Source organism: Neltuma alba, unplaced genomic scaffold (assembly GCF_004799145.2).
Source record: "Neltuma alba isolate B1F8T4 unplaced genomic scaffold, ASM479914v2 tig00010387_pilon, whole genome shotgun sequence".
Classification (NCBI taxonomy): Eukaryota; Viridiplantae; Streptophyta; class Magnoliopsida; order Fabales; family Fabaceae; genus Neltuma; species Neltuma alba.
In genome coordinates this window covers 26,643-44,853 of record NW_021635290.1, presented here as the reverse complement: position 1 = coordinate 44,853, position 18,211 = coordinate 26,643, and the positions used below count along the sequence as shown (strand labels likewise).

At 36.3% G+C, this 18,211-nt stretch overlaps 2 protein-coding genes across 2 annotated transcripts; both read left to right on the top strand.

Annotated features, from left to right (window-relative positions):
- Window positions 1-2,316: 2,316 nt before the first annotated feature.
- On the top strand, window positions 2,317-11,755 carry LOC114756324 (cytochrome P450 CYP736A12-like). The gene is made up of 2 exons (XM_028945267.1): window positions 2,317-3,018; window positions 10,837-11,755. The coding sequence occupies exons 1-2, from the start codon at window positions 2,317-2,319 to the stop codon at window positions 11,662-11,664; spliced, it is 1,530 nt and encodes a 509-aa protein (XP_028801100.1). The 3' UTR covers window positions 11,665-11,755.
- Window positions 11,756-15,801: 4,046 nt separating this feature from the next.
- On the top strand, window positions 15,802-16,537 carry LOC114756326 (cytochrome P450 CYP736A12-like). Its single transcript, XM_028945269.1, has one exon. The coding sequence runs from the start codon at window positions 15,809-15,811 to the stop codon at window positions 16,532-16,534; it is 726 nt and encodes a 241-aa protein (XP_028801102.1). The 5' UTR covers window positions 15,802-15,808; the 3' UTR covers window positions 16,535-16,537.
- The last annotated feature ends 1,674 nt before the right edge of the window (window positions 16,538-18,211 follow it).

The window sequence follows — 18,211 nt, the reverse complement described above, 5'->3', positions numbered from 1 at the left end:
TCTTATAATTAACTAACTTACATAACTTTCTTAATCTAATCAAATTAGTTAAATGAGTCTTATATTAAAAACCGGAAGAGTACTTAGTTATGAAAATATGTATAACTGACCTAGGAACACTCGTTATTTCCCTATCAGAATCTATTAGCATGTAACTTGAATTTGCGTATGTTTTTGGTTGTCAAAATGTATATGTGCTTGTAAACGGATTTTAAATTTTCTTTAGGACTTGCTTTTTATTTCAACAGTCAGACTTATTTTTATCAACTTTTCTCCCAACTTAATCCCCCCCCCCTCATTTTAAGCAAAAACTATGAGTTCAAAGCTTAAAATTTCTTAATTCTCATTGCACTGGAATTTAAATGAAAATATGAAATTCTCCCATTTTTTAAATTCAATAGATGGTCAAAATTGCCGCTAATATTCTAATCCAGCTTGAATCGCACGTGGACGCCCTTATTTTGTGTTCTTTCGGTAGAACACACCTTCAAATTTTCGGGCGGTGCTGTGTCCCTTAGATTTTTGTTATTAGATTTTATATAAAATAAGTAAAATTTTAATATCGCAAAAAATTATTCAGTTTTCAATTTTTTACGGTTTTTTAAAAATTTAGTATTCTCAAATATTTAAAAAATCATAAAAAATTAAAACTGAATTTTGTTTATAAGATATTAAAATTTAACTTATTTTACATAGAGCTTAATAATAAAAAAAATGAAAAAAAATTTAGGAAGCACCCAAAAGTAAGCGGCGGAGTGGGTACATGACACCCGAGATCCCAAATTTTCACATCTTCATCCACAACCTAAGGGTGTGTTTGGTATGAGGAATTTGGGAAAGAGGAAAGGAAAGGGGAAGGATTTTAATCATTTCCTCTTGTTTGGCAGCACACAAATTTTAGGAGGGGAGGAGAAATTTTTCTCCCCTCCAAAATTAGGAGGATTTGAAAAGAAAGAGTAATATTTTGTCATGTTGTGACCATTATACCTATATTTTGTCATTTTGTGACTATTATGTCCATATTTTGTCATGTTGTGATCATTATGCCTATATCTTAAATAAAATAAGAGCAAAATTGTTTATATTAAAATATTTTTTCCTCCCCTACCCTTTTGTTTTTTATAAATCCAAACAAGATAATATTAAAATCCTTCCACTCTCCTCCCTTCCCTTTTCCTCCATTAAAATCCCTCCTCTCTCTTTCCTCTCATTGAGCCAAACATACTCTAAGGATGTATTTGATTGGAAGGAAGGGTGGAGGGGAGGGAAAATGACCCCCTCCCCTTATTTGGACGAAAATTTGGAAGGAAAGAAGAGTCAAAATTTTTCCTCCCCTCCCCTCATTTACCCTCATTTGGGTCCCCTTAAATTAGGGTTTTTTTTTTTAGGAAAGTAAAAAATTTTCTGACTATTTTATCCTTATATATTTGTGATATTCCCAGCTTGGTTGGCGGTGTACTCCTTCCTTTCTTCTTCTTTCTTGTCTTCCTGAGCGCCACCGCCAACGAAAATGATAAGTAGGTTGGGAGTCTCTTTTTTGGCTTGGCATTAGTCAGCAGCGGCAAGCTGATTTTGGAGTTGGACGAGAAGGTGCTAGGAGATAGAGAAGGGGATAGTGGTGGCGGTGGAAGAAGGGGAGGAAAGAGATGAAGAAGAGTTGAAGGTGATGGTTTTGGGGAGGAGAGAGTGGAAGAGGAATAGCAGCCATTCATATTGTCTTCTTCCAGTTCTAATATTTCTATGTATCTTTGCGGTTTGATTTTTTTTTCAAACGTATTAGTTTATTAATTAGATTGTATATTAAAGCTAGAACAGAATGGGCAGAAGAGAAAAGATTTCGTTTTTTGTAAAAAATAAAAAATAAAATGTGTTAATTTAATTACTTCAAATATATTACTATATTAATTTACATAAAAAAGATTATATCATTTTTTTATACACATATAACATGATTTAGCTGAAATTTTCAATCAGTTATGTAATTTAAATTAAAATGTGAATTGATTTATATAATATATAAATAAAAATATAAACTCAGGATGAAATAATAAATTGCTTATTGCTCCCTCAATTCCTTCTCTTAGCTAAATAAAAAATCATTAAATATCTTTCTCTTTCCCTCCTCTCAATCAAACTAAACAAAATAACATTAAAGTCTCCTCTGTCCTCTCTCGCCCTACCTTCCTTTCCTTCTCCTAGCCTCTCTTCAAACCAAATACGCCATGACTGAGCAAAGGACCCTCTAGTAATATATACAAACCACTGAAGCTAGCCTCCTTCATTTTTCTTCATTTACTCTCAGACAAAAAATCAAACATGTTGCCTTCTTCCTCTTTGCCCTTCCCTTCCCTTCTCCTTCTTCCACTTCTCTTCCTTCTCTCAGCTCTGTTCCTATCCCTGTGCCTTAGACGAACTAAGCATAGCCTGAAACAACCCCCAGGGCCACCGGCCTGGCCGGTGATCGGCAACCTCCACCAGTTGGGTACTCTCCCGCACCGATCCCTTCAGTCTCTCGCGAAGCGCTATGGACCCATCATGTCCTTGCGACTCGGACAGGTCCCTGCTGTTGTCGTCTCTTCCCCTGAAGCCGCCGAGCTTTTCCTCAGGACGCACGACGTCGTTTTTGCCAGCCGCCCAAGGACTCAAGCGTCGGAGTTCCTTTCTTATGGCTCCAAGGGGATGGTTTTCTCTGAATATGGCCCTTACTGGCGCGATATGAGGAAGCTCTGTACTCTGCAGCTTGTTAGCTCATCGAAATTGGAGACGTTTGCTCCCTTAAGAAGGGAGGAGTTGAGACAGCTGGTGAAGTCGATTGAGAAATCGGCGGCGGCGAGTGAGGTGGTGGATCTGACGGAGAAGGTGGAGCGGCTTGTAGAAGACATAATGTATAAAATGATATTTGGACGCAACAGGGACGATAGATTTGATCTGAAGGATCTTATTCATGAAGCGCTGAACTTGGTTGGAGCCTTCAATATTGCAGATTTCGTTCCTTTCTTGGCGCCATTTGATATCCAGGTACCATTATCAACTCAACTGCATATTTACTGTTCTTTTTCCTTCTAGTGTATTCAATGTTTCAACCAGCAAACCAAATCTGTCCGTTGTCTAGCTGCATCTCAGATTTTGATCCAAGAGCGGTTCAAGGTGAAGTGTTGAACACAAAAGGGTGAATGGGTATGGGAATTTAAAAGAATTGGTGTCTTTTCAAAATAATTCATTCACGGATGGATAGAGTTATGGCCGCGCATGGCCTGACCTTATAGCTCATAATATACCTCTCTCTTATGTTTTTCGTAATATTGTAACCTCCCAAATATTTTTTACTATTAAATTTTATATAAAATAAGTAATACTTTAATGCGATTTTAAAATTTTTTAAAAAATTAAACTACATCATTTTATTATTATTATTATTATAAGATATTAAATTATTACGCATTTTATGTGAAATTTAATATAAAAATAAAAATATAATATTATAATAGACTTCTAAGTTTTTTTCAAAGTGGTGGGGCCATTAATCTCTTCCTGACTCCAGGCGGAATGACACATCCCTGTATATCATTAAAATTTATTCGGCGATAGAGTTTAATTAATGAGCGGTGTCTAAAGCGCCTGCGTTTTGATTTTATACGCTCCACTTATGGGTGAGCAATGGGTGCGTTGGGCTAGCCCAAAGGTTAACCCGTAGCCCGTCTATTTATGAATAAACAGGCATGGCTAGCCCATAATTCGGTAGCAACCCATTTTAGCCCGTAGCAAATGGGCTACAGGGCAGCCTGTTTGGGCTAACTAGGTTAAGGGTAACCCATTTATTTTTTTGTTTTTTTTTTTGACAATTTTTTCAGCATGACTACTTTTTTATATGTCATCTTATGAAGTTATTAATAAATTTTGTATACCAAACAGCAAATCAAATATGAAATAACATCACATAATACTAACCATATTCAATCACATAACTTCAGTTAGAGTCACAAAGACACAAACAATCAAAGTCTAATAAAATCATAAAAGTAGCCACCAATCATAAAAAGTCTCACAAACTTTGAAAGTTACAAACTTTGAATAAGAAACAATATCATAAATCATCAATTGATCATCCAGCTAGATCTTGAGTATCATCATGTTCTGTTTCAGAATCACTTGAAATTGTTGAATGTGTGGTTGCTGCCTCTTGCTCTGTAAGAACAAAACAAACAAAAATAAGTTAATGTCATTAATATTAGACTATTAGTATAAAAAACATAATGCAATGCTGCAAACTCAATGATACAGAAATTAGTCAATTACCAACAACAATACTTGTACTCTCATCAAAATTATCAACATCCAAATCATTTGCCTTAGGATGATTTGTACATAGCCAATTCTGAGCACATACAAGTGCCTCAGCCATCTTTGAAGATAAAAAACTTCTAAAAGTATCAAGCACTCGACCCCCAGTACTGAAGGCAGATTCTGAAGAGACTGTAGAAACTGGTACAGCCAACAAATCATGTGCAATGAGATGAAGAACTTTATATTTGGAAGCATTTACTCTCCACCATGCCAAAAGATCAAATTTAGGATTAACAAGGCCACATAATCCAGCTTGAAGATATTCATCAATCTCATAAACTTGCTCAGGTTTCTTACATGCAGTGCTTGCAGTGACTAAAAACTCTTGGTAGGTAGGGTCATCTTCAATAGCCTCTTCAACATTAGGAACTAACTCATTGACCACATCACCACTAGCAACAGAATCCACTTGCTGCAATGATTGCTGGGATGTTGATGCATCATCATCAGAAGGTTTGACATTAACTGCATACTCATCATATAGGCGATGCAAGACACTCATGACATGCTTCAATGTGACCTCACGCTTTATGGGATCATTGGAAAAAGCTCTATCAAAAACAACATTAACATATGTCAATTTGTATCTAGGGTCGAGGATTACCCCTATAATCAGCAATGGATTCATTTTCTCAATATCTCCCCAATACTTGTTGTACTTTAATTGCATCCTGATGGCCATATCAGTCAACAATGAATATTCACTAGTTACACTTTTATGGAGACTTGACTGGATTGCAACTATATGTAACAAGCATGTATTTGTGGTCACATAGTTAGATCTAGAGAATTTTAAGGTCATTGAGTAGAACAACTTCAAGAAGACGAGAAACTCCTTTGCAACACCCCAATCATATGCACTAGGAGGATGAGTTGTGGCTTCACCATCATAGATTGTATCATCTTGGCTTGAATCAAGTCTAACCTTTTTTTTTAAAATACTCCTTGTAATCTGCATCTTCTTCTTCCATTCGATCAAAGACTTTAACAAATTTTATAGCACTGTCAAGCATGAGATATGTCGAATTCCACCTAATAACATAAACAAAATTTTATTAACGAAACAAAATTATATCATAAAGTGTAATGAAAACAAATATAATTAAAGAATTATCTAAATTACCTAGTGGGGCAATCCAAGCATAGTAGACTTTTGGAGTCAATTCTCTCTTTAACAATAAGCTCCTTGAATTTATTCAACCTTGATGGAGAAGATCTAACAAACTTAATTGCATGCCGGATGAGCTCAATTGACTTATTCATATCTTTTAATCCTTCAGAAACAATCAGGTTCAAAATATGTGCTGCACATCACATATGCATAAATTCACCATCAAGTATGAGACCATTCCAACCCCTTAAACGCTTTCTCAAATAAGCAAGTGCTGTATCATTGGAAGAAGCATTGTCAACAGTGACAGTTAGAACTTTATCAATGCCCCAATTCAATAAGCATGTCTCAAGTTTTGCACCAATTGGATCTCCCTTATGGTTTTCAATCACACAAAAATTCAAAATCTGTTTCTGTAAATTCCAATCATCATCAATCCAATGGGCAATCAAACACATGTAGTTGGTATTTTGGATTGAAGTCCAACAATCTGTGGTGAGGGACACACGGACTTTAGATCGCTTAAAATATTTTTTCAACTTTCTAGCTTCTTCAAGATACACCTGGTAGCAATCCCTGGCAACAATCCATCGTGAGGGGATTTTGAATCTTGGTTCAAATCGATGTATCATGTCTTTGAAACCCTGTCCCTCAACAGTTTGAAAAGGCATCTCATCCTTTATGACAAAATGTGCAATAGCCTTTCTACATTCCTCTTCATCATATACTTGATGAGTCAATGATTTACTAGAATTAACTGAGAAGATTGACTGTTGCTTGCTTGCTTTATTTGGATTTTTTGGACACTTTTCATAATGCCGCAACAATTGCTTTGTCCCACAATTAGTTGGATGGCTTGCATAATCCGTCCCACAATAGTTGCAACGTGCACGATGTTTACCTTTTGTTTCACTTAGTGGCAACCTTGTGAAATGTTTCCATGCTTCAGATGTTTGTCTCCTTTTTTTCCTAGGTAATGGAAGTCCTCCTCCTCCTCCAACATTAGTTGTTGACATTGTTGCATTCTGTTGTCCTTGTCCAGTAGCAACAGGAGATGTGATAGTGGTAGTGGTAGTGGTTTTAACATCATTAGTGTCCCCTCATTCATTTGCACATCATCCATGCTATTTACTTTGAGTTGCTCATTTCTTCCATATTCCAAATCAATCACAATGACAATGAGAAATAACCAAGAAAACTATAATCACGTTTATGTAAGAAAACAAAGATAAAGCTAGTTTTTCAAACATATTAGCGCATCATACCAAGCCATTGAGCAAACAGGGAACTATAGTTATGTATAAGTAAGTCATAAATAGAATAATAGATCCCAACATTCAAACATATTAACGCTGCATCTACTAAGAGTTGAAATTGTCCAGTGTGTTTGCGATCGTCTGTGATGCGTATCATTATGTTGTACAATAAACAAAATCAAGGGGAAAAAGAGGGGAAAATTAGATTGAATTTTACGAAGGAGATAAGTTGCTGGTAAATGATGATAGAAGCTTCTCTTAGAAAAAAATCCTCGCCCTTCTGCTGATCATGAAGGCAAATTAGCATTTTGCTCGTCTTTGTTCTGTTTTAAGCTGATGTTTTATTCCAATTATTTTAATTTGTCTCGTTAAACTTTTCTCTTGTTAGATAACTCCCTCAAAATTTTAATTTGCCATGTAGCATTGTGATTAGGCTAATAGACATATGTTTTAAACAAAAGCATCTTTATATGGATGACTAATCAACATTCAGCGAAATAGTGACTAGCGAGCTACCAGAAGTCCAAAATGGAGGAACAGCCGAACAGAGAGCAACGAAATGGAGGAACACTGGAACAAGGAGAAGTCAAAAACAAAAATTTACCGAACAGTGAGCTACCAGGCACCAGCGATAGTGACCTTTGCTTCAATCTTCAACAGATCGAGGGACGCCGCTACCAGTCCACCACGAGAAGCTGCCGAGAAGTTGAAGTCGAACTCGAAGATGGCAAGACGCAGTACAAACAATCACTGGAGCTCTAATGTCGAAGATGAAGATGCAGCAACCCAGCGTCACAAGCTCGCAGATGATTACTAATTCACTGGAGCTCTAATGTCGCAGATGAAGATGCAAAGTCACGGCCTCACTCCCTCACAGACGAATCAATTACAGTTCACAAACCGTTGGAGCTAGAAGCAAACTGGGCAGCTGGCTTGAAGTCGAATCGCAGAGACGCTCAAACGCAAGCACAGATCGAAGGTGGCGGAGACGTAGAGTGACACTGAGAGAGTTGTTCAATGTTCACTGTTCAGTACTTCAGTTGAAAGAGTGGAAGTGCCAAACTGGAAACTAGAATGGAAAGAAGCAAATAATGAAAGCTTGAATGAAAGGCAGCTACTGAAGCTAGGTCTAAACTCTAAAGAATAAAAAATATTTTTTAAAGAAAATAAAACTTAAATGGGTGGGTATGGGCAGCCCAAAGCCTTGCCCATAGCCCGTCCCGTTTAATGGGCTGTCCCGCCCATTTAAGTCAGCCCGTTTATTATCTTCTATTTGGGCTAATTGGGCGGGCTTTAATGGGCAAAAAATTATTGGGTTATGGGCAGGCTAGTGGGTTATGGGCTATTTGCTCACCCCTAGCTCCACTCCAATCTGCCCCTCTTCAATGGACCCCTACAAAATCTATTCTTCTTTCTCATATAAGTCATCACCTTATTGGCATATTCTAATTGGATTTCGTTCCATTTTTAATGTGTTTTTTTATTACTTTGAGATTTTTATAAGATTTATTTAATTAATTGAATTACATTGAAGAAGAAGTTAGTTAATTTAATTAGTCTGAGATGTTTTACAAATTTAAAAATAGGTCGTATGTTAAAAAATAGAATAAGTTGATCTTGACCCCAAAAAAAAAAGGTATTAGTAACTATTGGACACAACAATTCAAATTAGATTATACTAGCTCTGATTCTTAATATAAGACTTCATTTTGACTTTTATTTTGGTCTTAAATATAAAACCCCAATCCACTTTGTCTTTCATATTTATGTTTTTTTTTCCAAGGTAATCCTTCTAATAATGGTAGTTCTAGCAAATACACTTGATTAGCAAGGATATTTTAAGGAAAACAACATATATTTATTACAAATAACTAACTTAACTTCTTTTTTTAATCTTCCCAAATTAATCAACTAGGTCTTATAATTAGGACCGGAGATAGTAGCTAGAAAGTTAGAGGTTCAAGTTGAAGGGTATTGAAAGACGACACGCAGCAGAAAAACTAAAAATTTTAAAACTTTCAATCCCTTGCCCGGATCTACCGATCGCGTTTAAGTCAGGTAGTAAGAAGTATTACCTTCGGTGTTCGGTTTCCGAGTGGCTTGGTGATTCCACCGTTCAGGATGCCTCTGCTCGCCTCCTTTATCGTTCGAAGTCGACAACTCCGGTCGGCTTCCTTACCGGTATCCACACGAATAGCTCTCGGTTATAGACGGCTTGCTAGCGCCCTTTTGTCCGTCTAGGGTTTTCAGAGAATCCGTCCACTCTTATCTCTCTTAGGCCGTCTCTTATCTGTTGGTACTCTCTCACTTAAAACCCTAGCTCCTCATATCAAATATATAGGATGCTATAGGTTTAATGAATAATATTTAATTTCGAAATTAACTCTAAATTAATTCCGAAATTAATACAATATCAAATATTGCCTAATCAGATAAGAGAACAATTAAATAAATATGGTTTAAATTAAATCCGTCTCACAGATTCAATTCACCTATTTATTAATAAAGAGATGACGGAATTAATTTATATATATTTAATTTATCCTTATAAATTAAATCTAACAATTAATATCTCTTATATTTATATAATATATATACGAATATATATATACATGTCGACCCTATATTATTCATTGAATCTGGACATATCTTAGATTCAATGAATCTGGACACCATAACTCGCGTTGGGCTATTTTGTGTGCGACCCTGTAGGCCCATATGAAGTTGGCAGTGGGCCATTAACTATAATGACTCACAAGTCGTAAGCGGTCTCTAGCAAGACATCACGACTACCCAAATCATATGAGGATCGTTGAACGATGTAACCTTTCATACAATCATATCACGTCCCTTTTGTCACACGACATTTTGGTCATGGATGAGGCATGGAGAACGTCATCCTCCTATTCATGACCGTTACTTTCTCGATCCCTGAGTAGTCTGAGTATAGAAACGAAACTACCTTTCCATTATAGTATGGTCATACATTTCTCAGACTCACTCATCGAGGGGCCTAGTAATGTCTCCCTACGAATGTGAGGGACAAATTCCATCTTGACCATTCACATTCCTCCGCATGAAAAACCACTAAGCCTGAACATAGTCTTTATGATCACTCGGTCAAAAGTGACTTTTGACTAGGTCAAAGCTAAGCGTTTCTCATGTAGGAATCCATGATGATCTCAGGTCAAAGGGCACAGTGACATGGTTTGTATATGAGAGAAGCTTATGACTTAACCCATGCAGCTCTCTCATAGCGGGTCGGTCCAACACCTTGTACTCTTACATGTGCCTATGACTTTCATTTATATCTCTATATATCTTTAAAGTCATACTGGTCTTATTTCATCTTTGCTCCCACATAGATGACCGACCAGGGACATTTAGGATAAACCATGAGTTATCCAAGGATAGTCATCACAGTAAACATGCAAATAATATGATAACGTAATTAATAAATTCATAAATTAACAATGTTCAAAACATAATGATTGACCCCTAGGGCACAATTTCCAACACAAGTTTCTAAAAAGTAAGAGAAAATGGATGAAATTATGCGCAAGCAATATAGTGCCTGTTTGGGATCATGGTGAAAATTTCCTATAAACACGTTTCACGTAAGTTGAGATAAAACTCTTCTCACATACATATTTGTCTCGTATTCTGTAATTCACTATTAAAAAACTACTTATAAACTGTTCTAAACAGGTCTATAATTGATTAAGCAGCATGGAATAATTAACTTTTGGAAAGATTTAGTAAGCCAACGCCAGCTCACCATTACAAAATCAAATTGAAACCATGGCACGTGGTTAGTTTTAATGGTTGGGGGCAATTTGTTTTTGCTGTTATAGAAAGATTTTAGCTCTGGTGGTTGAGTTGTAAGTCTGCATCCCACATGCTGATGATGGGCACGTATCCTTTTGGTGTCGTGGAGCCAGAAATCTCTTTCCGCATCCACAAAATAGAGGGAATCACATGTCCTTCAATTCTATACCATTAAATTTCTGTCGGCATTGCATTATAAGAAGTCCCATCGAGGGCTCAAGTTTCGTTAAACAAAAAAAGGTTGAAATTATACCCAACATATTTAAGTTTCGTTAAAGTATATTTCTTTTGATTTAGGGCTTTACAAGACGTTTGGTGAAGACGAGCAAGGAAGTTGATGAGATATTAGAGACCATTGTTAGAGAGCATGAAGAGGCAGCACCAGAAGAACAGAATAGACGACACAAGGACTTTGTGGACATACTACTCTCTTGCATGGATACCAATTACGATGATCACCACAACTTTGTCATAGATCGAACCAACATCAAAGCCATGCTTCTGGATATGACTGCTGCTGCATTAGACACTTCTTCTGCTGTCATTCTGTGGGCTTTTCCAGAACTCTTAAGGAATCCAAGAGTGATGAAAAAACTCCAACTTGAACTAGAAAATCAAGTAGGAAAAAGCAAAATGGTCGAGGAAGCCGATTTGCCAAGGTTGAGTTACTTAGATATGGTGGTTAAAGAGACTATGAGACTATACCCAGTTGGACCCTTACTAGTCCCTCGTGTGTGCGGGGAAGATATCATAATCAATGGCTATTACATAAGGAAGAATTCTCGAATCATAGTGAATTCATGGAGCATAGGAAGAGATCCTAAGGTATGGTCTGATAATGTGGAAGAATTCTGTCCAGAGAGGTTCTTGGAGGGCAATATGGACTATCGAGGACATGAGTTCCAATTCTTACCATTTGGTTCTGGTCGAAGAGGCTGCCCTGGTTTGCAATTGGGTTTAATTACTGTTAAGCTTATTTTAGCACAGTTAGTGCACTGCTTCAACTGGAAACTTCCGGAGGACAAGTCTCCAGATGAGTTGGATATGACTGAGACATTTGGTTTGTCAATGCCAAGAGCTAATCACTTGCTAGTTCTCCCATCTTATCGCCTACCAATTAATTGACGAATCTTAGTTTGAGGCGTTTTGCAGCCCAATAATGGCTCCACCCCTTATATCATAATCAATGCAAGGCATGTTATTGTAGCAGTTTTGGTTAGCCATATGTCAGTGTAATCTTTAACGGAATGGTTAAAAATTAATTATGTGATAAATTTATTTTATAATGTCAATTGTGCTCCCATATTTTCAATTAAGCTTTATATATTGGTTATCTTTTCTTCCCCCCTTTGAGAGGTAGCGCTTCGTCTATTTTGTGACATTTGAATAAAATATTAGAACTCGTTCAGAAAAAAATAAAATAAAATAAAATATTTGAATAGGCACAATATGGGCGAGCTATTTTTTTTTTTGGGTATACAACAGGGCAAAAGCCCAAAAAGTAAACTAAATACTCAGGGGATTAAATCCCAGCAAATCGTTTCGTAAATACTCCTCAAATGAGTAGGACATGTGCTGAACAAAGACGACCTTGAGAGCCCATCTTTTGCCAGCGAGTCAGCGAGCATATGGGCGAGCTATTATTTGGGCTATTGCCTCGTTTGTGTACCCAAACAAATAACAAACGAAAAAAAAAGGAACTAAAGAGAAATGTTGGCGAAGCCTAGTCCCCAAAAAAATGGCAAGGTGTCAAGGTCCAAATATGTTTTGAGTTAGCCAACGAAAATTAAGTTTAGCAGAAAAAAATAATTCTCAAAAACATAACAAATCAAGATTTGCATTTTCACTAAAAAAAGTACTCATATTTAGTACTCCTTTCGGTCCTAAATATAACATCAATGTTGTAGTGTAAATATAACACGTATTTTGCAGTAATTACACTACAAAATTAGTGTTATATTTAGGATAGGAAGAGTAGTTGACAGTGACTCTAATAAGATTATTTTTAATAGCTTGAACATTGAGTGATCTTATTCTGCAAGAGAGAGGTGTTTGGGGGCAGTCCTTGCTATATTCACTGAAAAGGAAAAAGACTCTGAAGGAGATTTGGGCATCTGTCTTTGATCCTCACGGTGCATTATAGCAATCCGTATGTGTTCGGTCTTGTCGACCTGGGGTTAAGTGAAGGTTCCAGGATCATCCAGATTTAGTACTGTTTCTTTCTTTTCTTAGTGAAATGGTACGCGATTAAGGTGAAAAACGAGGAGGAGGAAAATAGTGCTCTATTTATCTAGTGGCTGATAGAAGAGAAGGATTATTAGGGAAGGATTATTCAGTTCAGTATTCATTCACCGCCACATGTTATTTGCACCACAGAGAAACCATTGACCGAAAACAGAGAAACCAACGTCACCTTCACGCGTTTTTCTTTCTGGGTATAGAAAGTCACACCACGTTTCAAACATTTTAATTTGTTACAAGTTTTTATTTGAGATTTATATGTAATTTTCCTTTAATTTCGTATTCCTAACAGAACAACAGCTCATTAATTTTGCGTGGGAAGCTTTCTCATGACACTTTTAATATATAATTTCGTCCGAATATCTTACATAGCCTCAATTTTTTTTAAATTTTAATTTTACTATTAGGTGAATGGGCAAATTTACCCATTATAATATTAAAAAAAATACCAGACACTATAATAAAATATAGGAGACAAAAATGCCCATGAACAGTAGGATGCAAAGATCGGATGACATCGCTGATGAAGCCGCCAGGAAGAAAAAATAGGCTTTGGTGGGGACCATTTTTGGAAGAAAATGGGCATTCCGTTTGAGCATTGGGAAGCCATTAGAACCAGAAGTTGTTGCTGCTATTCGATTGTGACTTAATGAGTTGGTGTATTGTGATTGGAGGGGGGCATGGATGGGGTGATATTAGATGACACCGAGACAGTAATATGGGACCCACCAAATGTAAAGGTGACAAACGTTTTGGAAAATAAACGGAAATACTCCTCCTGTCCTTAATATAAGATCCATTTAACTAATTTGATTAGATTAAGAAAGTTAGGTAAGTTAGTTAATTGTAATAAATATGATACGTTTTTTCTAAAACACCATAATCATCTTTCTTAATACCCCCTCTCCCTCTTCTATTTGATTATGGTTGAGGGAGTATCCATAGGAGTAATTTAGAGATTATTGATAAATATGAGAAATGAGTTTTATATTTAGGACCAAAACCAACTCAATAGAGTAACATTTTTGTCCCGTTTTTAAAGAGTTCACGTACATTTTTACTCTCGGTATTTTATCACGATGTTTGATGCCTCTTTTTAATATTATGATGGATAAATTTCTTCTTCACCTTTTAATATTTTAAGATTCAAATCTCTTTTTTTTCCCCAACATGTTATTCAAATAAGTTTCTATTAAATTGATTTTTTTTATAAAAACCTATTTAAAAATAAATCATATTATCCTGATTGATTTTTATTTTTATTTTAATTTATAAAATAAGTCGAGATAAAAGTTACTTTTGTAGGTATTAAACAAAATGTTAATTTTGTAAATGTCTAAACAAGTCCTCGTCTAAGTTATCAAAAATTATTATAAGAGATTAAACATGAAATAATTATTATTTGAGCTGATTTTAAAAAAATAAATTATTTTCAAATCTCATGTTTTGGAATCTGCGGAGAAATAGGAACGACAAGATCTTTAGCAAAAAGACAAAGGATCCGAGTGAACTGATAATGAAATGTCAGACCCTAGCTGACTAGCTGTTGAGTGTATACAGGAAAAAACCAAAGATACCCAGCGAAAAAATGAATGCGCTAGTAAGACTGTGAAATGGTGCAAAGCTAACAGAGATTGGGTGAAACTTAACTCTGATGATTCCTGTCTTGGGGACCCTAGATTTGCGGCCTGTGGGGGACTAATCAGAAACAGTGATGAAAAATGGATCAGTGGTTACTCTAAAAAGATTGGAATCTGCAGTGTGGATTGAAAAGGAAAGCTTGGGAGATTATTGAAAGGAGATGGGAGTTGAAGATCACAGCGATTCTGAAAAAGATGAATGGCTGTGCAGATAGTCTGGCAAAAATTGGACTTCGAATGGTTAGGGATTTTCAGATCTGGGACTTGCCGCTGTTACCTTTGAGGATAAGGTTGGAAATGGAGGCGTCTGAAGTCGGAACTGGAAGTGAATCTGAACGTGTTGGGGAAGGTTAGGTTTCGTAGGTTGATCTTTTGAGGGTACTTTTGGGCTTTGGGCCCTGTTTGTTTACCTTCAAAAAAAAAAAGTCACTTTGAAAAGAATTTTTAAGGTTTTTTTTTTGCGATTTTTACAATAAATTAGCCCTTCGCAATAAGTTTTGTTAGAATTCTCAAACCCATGTAAAAAAGGCTACATTTTATTTTTCTTTCTCCTTTGCTTGTGTGTATTTAATTTGTTCTGTGGGTCCAGAATCAAAATCTCATACAAGCCAAAAATTTGCGTGTCAAATGGTCAATATGCCTTTTATTATAATTATACAGTTGGTTACTTTGCTCTCCTTTTATTTTTACTGAAATTTTTTTATTTAAATTATACAGTTGGTTGCTTTGTTTACCAATAAGTGATTCTCAGTAAAATATAATCAAACAGAGAGAATAGATAAAAACTAAGCTAAAAAATATGATTACAAAATTTAAATTTTAAAGAGGATAAAAGAATTTGAGTGAAACTAGATTGTTAACTCAGGCCACACGTGAAGTTAGAAATAAGCCGCAAAATTTTAGTTTTATGAAAAGTACTCTTCTGATTCTTAATATAAGACCCATTTAACTAATTTGATTAAATTAAGAAAGTAAGGTAAGTTAGTTAATTATAAGAAATGTGACACATTTTTTTTAAAACACTATAATTATCTTTCTTAATGCTCCCTCTCCCTCTTCTACCTGATTATGGTTGAGGGAGTATCCATGGGGGTAATTTAGAGAAAATTGATAAATATAAGAAATGAGTCTTATATTTAGGACCAAAACCAACTCAACAATTGGGTCCTATATTAAGGACCGGAGAAGCATAATTTTGTACAAAATTTTATAATATATATACATAGTTTACATTAATCCTACAAAAATTTGTTACTGTTACTCAAATTAACCAGGTATTATTGATCCAGGGTTTTACAAAACGCTTAAAGACGAATGGTAAGGAAATTGATGAAATGTTAGAAACGATCATCAAAGAGCATGAAGAGGCACAAACAGTACTGCAGAAAATGCAACACAAGGACATCGTGGACATATTACTCTCTTGCTTGAAGGATTCTCATGACGATGAACAAAATCCAGTCAAAGATCGAACCAATATCAAGGCCATACTTTTGGACTTGCTTTCTGGTGCAATAGACACTTCCGTCACTGTTAGTCTCTGGGTTTTCTCAGAACTCTTGAAGAATCCCAGAGTAATGAAAAAACTCCAACATGAGCTGGAAAACCTTGTAGGAAAAAGCAATTTGGTCGAGGAGGTTGATTTGCCGAGGTTGACTTACTTGGACATGGTGGTCAAAGAGACTTTGAGACTACATCCTGTTGCGCCATTGCTGCTCCCTCGAGTCAGCACCAAGGATATAACTATCAATGGATATTATATAAGGAACAAGTCACGAGTGATTGTGAATGTGTGGGCAATAGGACGGGATCCTAAGATATGGTCAGATAATGCGGAAGCATTTTATCCAGAGAGGTTCCTGAATAGCAATGTAGATCTCCGAGGAAAAGACTTCCAACTGATACCATTTGGTTCAGGTCGAAGAGGATGCCCTGGCATGCAGTTAGGGTTAATTACTGTTAAGCTGGTTATAGCACAATTAATGCATTGCTTTAATTGGGAACTTCCACAAGGCGTTTCTCCTGATGAAGTGGATATGACTGAGAAATTTGGACTATTGATTCCAAGAGCTAATCACTTAGTAGCTCTTCCATCATATTGCCTAGCAGAGTGATTGTTGTGCTCAATCATGTTAGTGTAATTTTCTTTATAGCCTGAATTGTTTAAGATTATGTAATTTGTGTTATGATTGGGTCTTTCCTTCCATATTTTTTAATAGTTTTTACATAAATATTATTAATTTTTTCTTAACAATAGATGAAGAACATAACAACCGCATTATATTGATGCTCATAGAGTTTGATCAATAGTTGGAATCAAACTCTAGACCTGTTGCCACCAAGAGCACATCTTGTGCTACTAGACCAAATAGTCTTAGGTTGAAATTTGTATTTTACAAAATAAAATAAAATAAAATAACATCATACATAAAAGACTCATTTTCTTTCATTTCATTTTTATATACAACGCATACAAGTGACGATATATAGATATGTTATGTTCATTTTCTCTCATGTTGCTTGTTCGTTTAAGAAAATTAAACTGCGCAAACTAAATAAAACTAAATAAAATTAACAGGATGATCCTGGGATGTGCTAAGGATGATAGGTTTTAACTTAAAAGGGCTTGTTCAGGAGGCACTGAGCTTGGCGGGACAGTTTAATCTGGTTGATTATGTCCCGTGGCTAGGTATACTGTATACGGTATCTCGCTTGTTGCTTTTCTCTTCTATTTTGTCTTACGTTTCTCATAATTTTCTCTTCCCCTACTTTTCTCTACATTCAGACAGAGGAATAAAAAGGCCTGTTTAAGCTTAAAGATTTGCCTACATGAAAAATAACATCAAGAATAATGGCACCCAATTTTCTTCTTAATGCTAGCACGCGTGGAATATTTGTGAAGGACATCTTACTTCAACTTACATTGTTAACTTTCATTGATGACTTATTAAATTAAAGAATTTGCTTTAATTTTGTGCTAGTAGTCGATCATTTTAAGCGCATGATAATTGGATTTCCTTCCATTTTTCTTTAACAGTAAATAGTTTCTTCGATACCCTCTAAAGTTATACAGATAAAGCGGTGTGTTTATGCATAACAGCTGGCGAAAACATTGATATATAGATATATGTGTGTCTGTGTGTGAAACTCTGAATCGAATGACCTATTTGACTAATTAATGACAGCGTTTGACACGAACATTAAAGAGAAACGTTATGGCACTGGACGATGTCACTACAAAAAAATTGACTTGTCTCCGCTGAAAGTACAACAGTCACCGCCGAAAGTTTTTTGCGGCGACAAGTCGCCCCTGAAAAGTCGTTGCCGTAGCAGCTGTCGCTGAAAACTTTCAGTGGCGACTAAAAAGGTCGCCGCTCAAAGATACTTTCAGCGGCGACTTTTAGAAGTTTCGGCGGCAACAAATGTCGCCGCAGAAAACACTTTCGGCGGTGACACTCTTGTCGCCGCTGAAAGACTTTTAAGCGGCGACAAATGTCACTGCCGAAAGTGTTTTCTGCGGTGACTTTTTTGTCACCGCTGAAAGTAATGCCTAAGAAGAATTGGCTTTACCAATGCCACGTCATCACCGCCGGTGCCATGTCATCGTCTCTGGCTGCCACGTCATCACTGTCGACCTCCACGTCATTGCCACCGGCAGCCACATCATCACTAGCCACCTCCACATCACTCCTCCTCGCCACGTCATCGTCCAAATATTTTCACCTTAAATGTGTCTTCTTCCAGGTTCGAACTCGTGACCGCCTCCTTTCGTGTCCAATCTTCTTGCTGCT

What these genes read in the sequence shown, in the direction of transcription:
- LOC114756324 (XM_028945267.1), top strand. Translation starts at nt 2,317, where the DNA reads ATGTTGCCTTCTTCCTCTTTGCCCTTCCCTTCCCTTCTCCTTCTTCCA. An exon ending in TGGCGCCATTTGATATCCAG is followed by an intron (nt 3,019 to 10,836) that starts GTACCATTATCA and finishes CTTTTGATTTAG; the next exon opens with GGCTTTACAAGACGTTTGGT.
- LOC114756326 (XM_028945269.1), top strand. Translation starts at nt 15,809, where the DNA reads ATGCAACACAAGGACATCGTGGACATATTACTCTCTTGCTTGAAGGAT.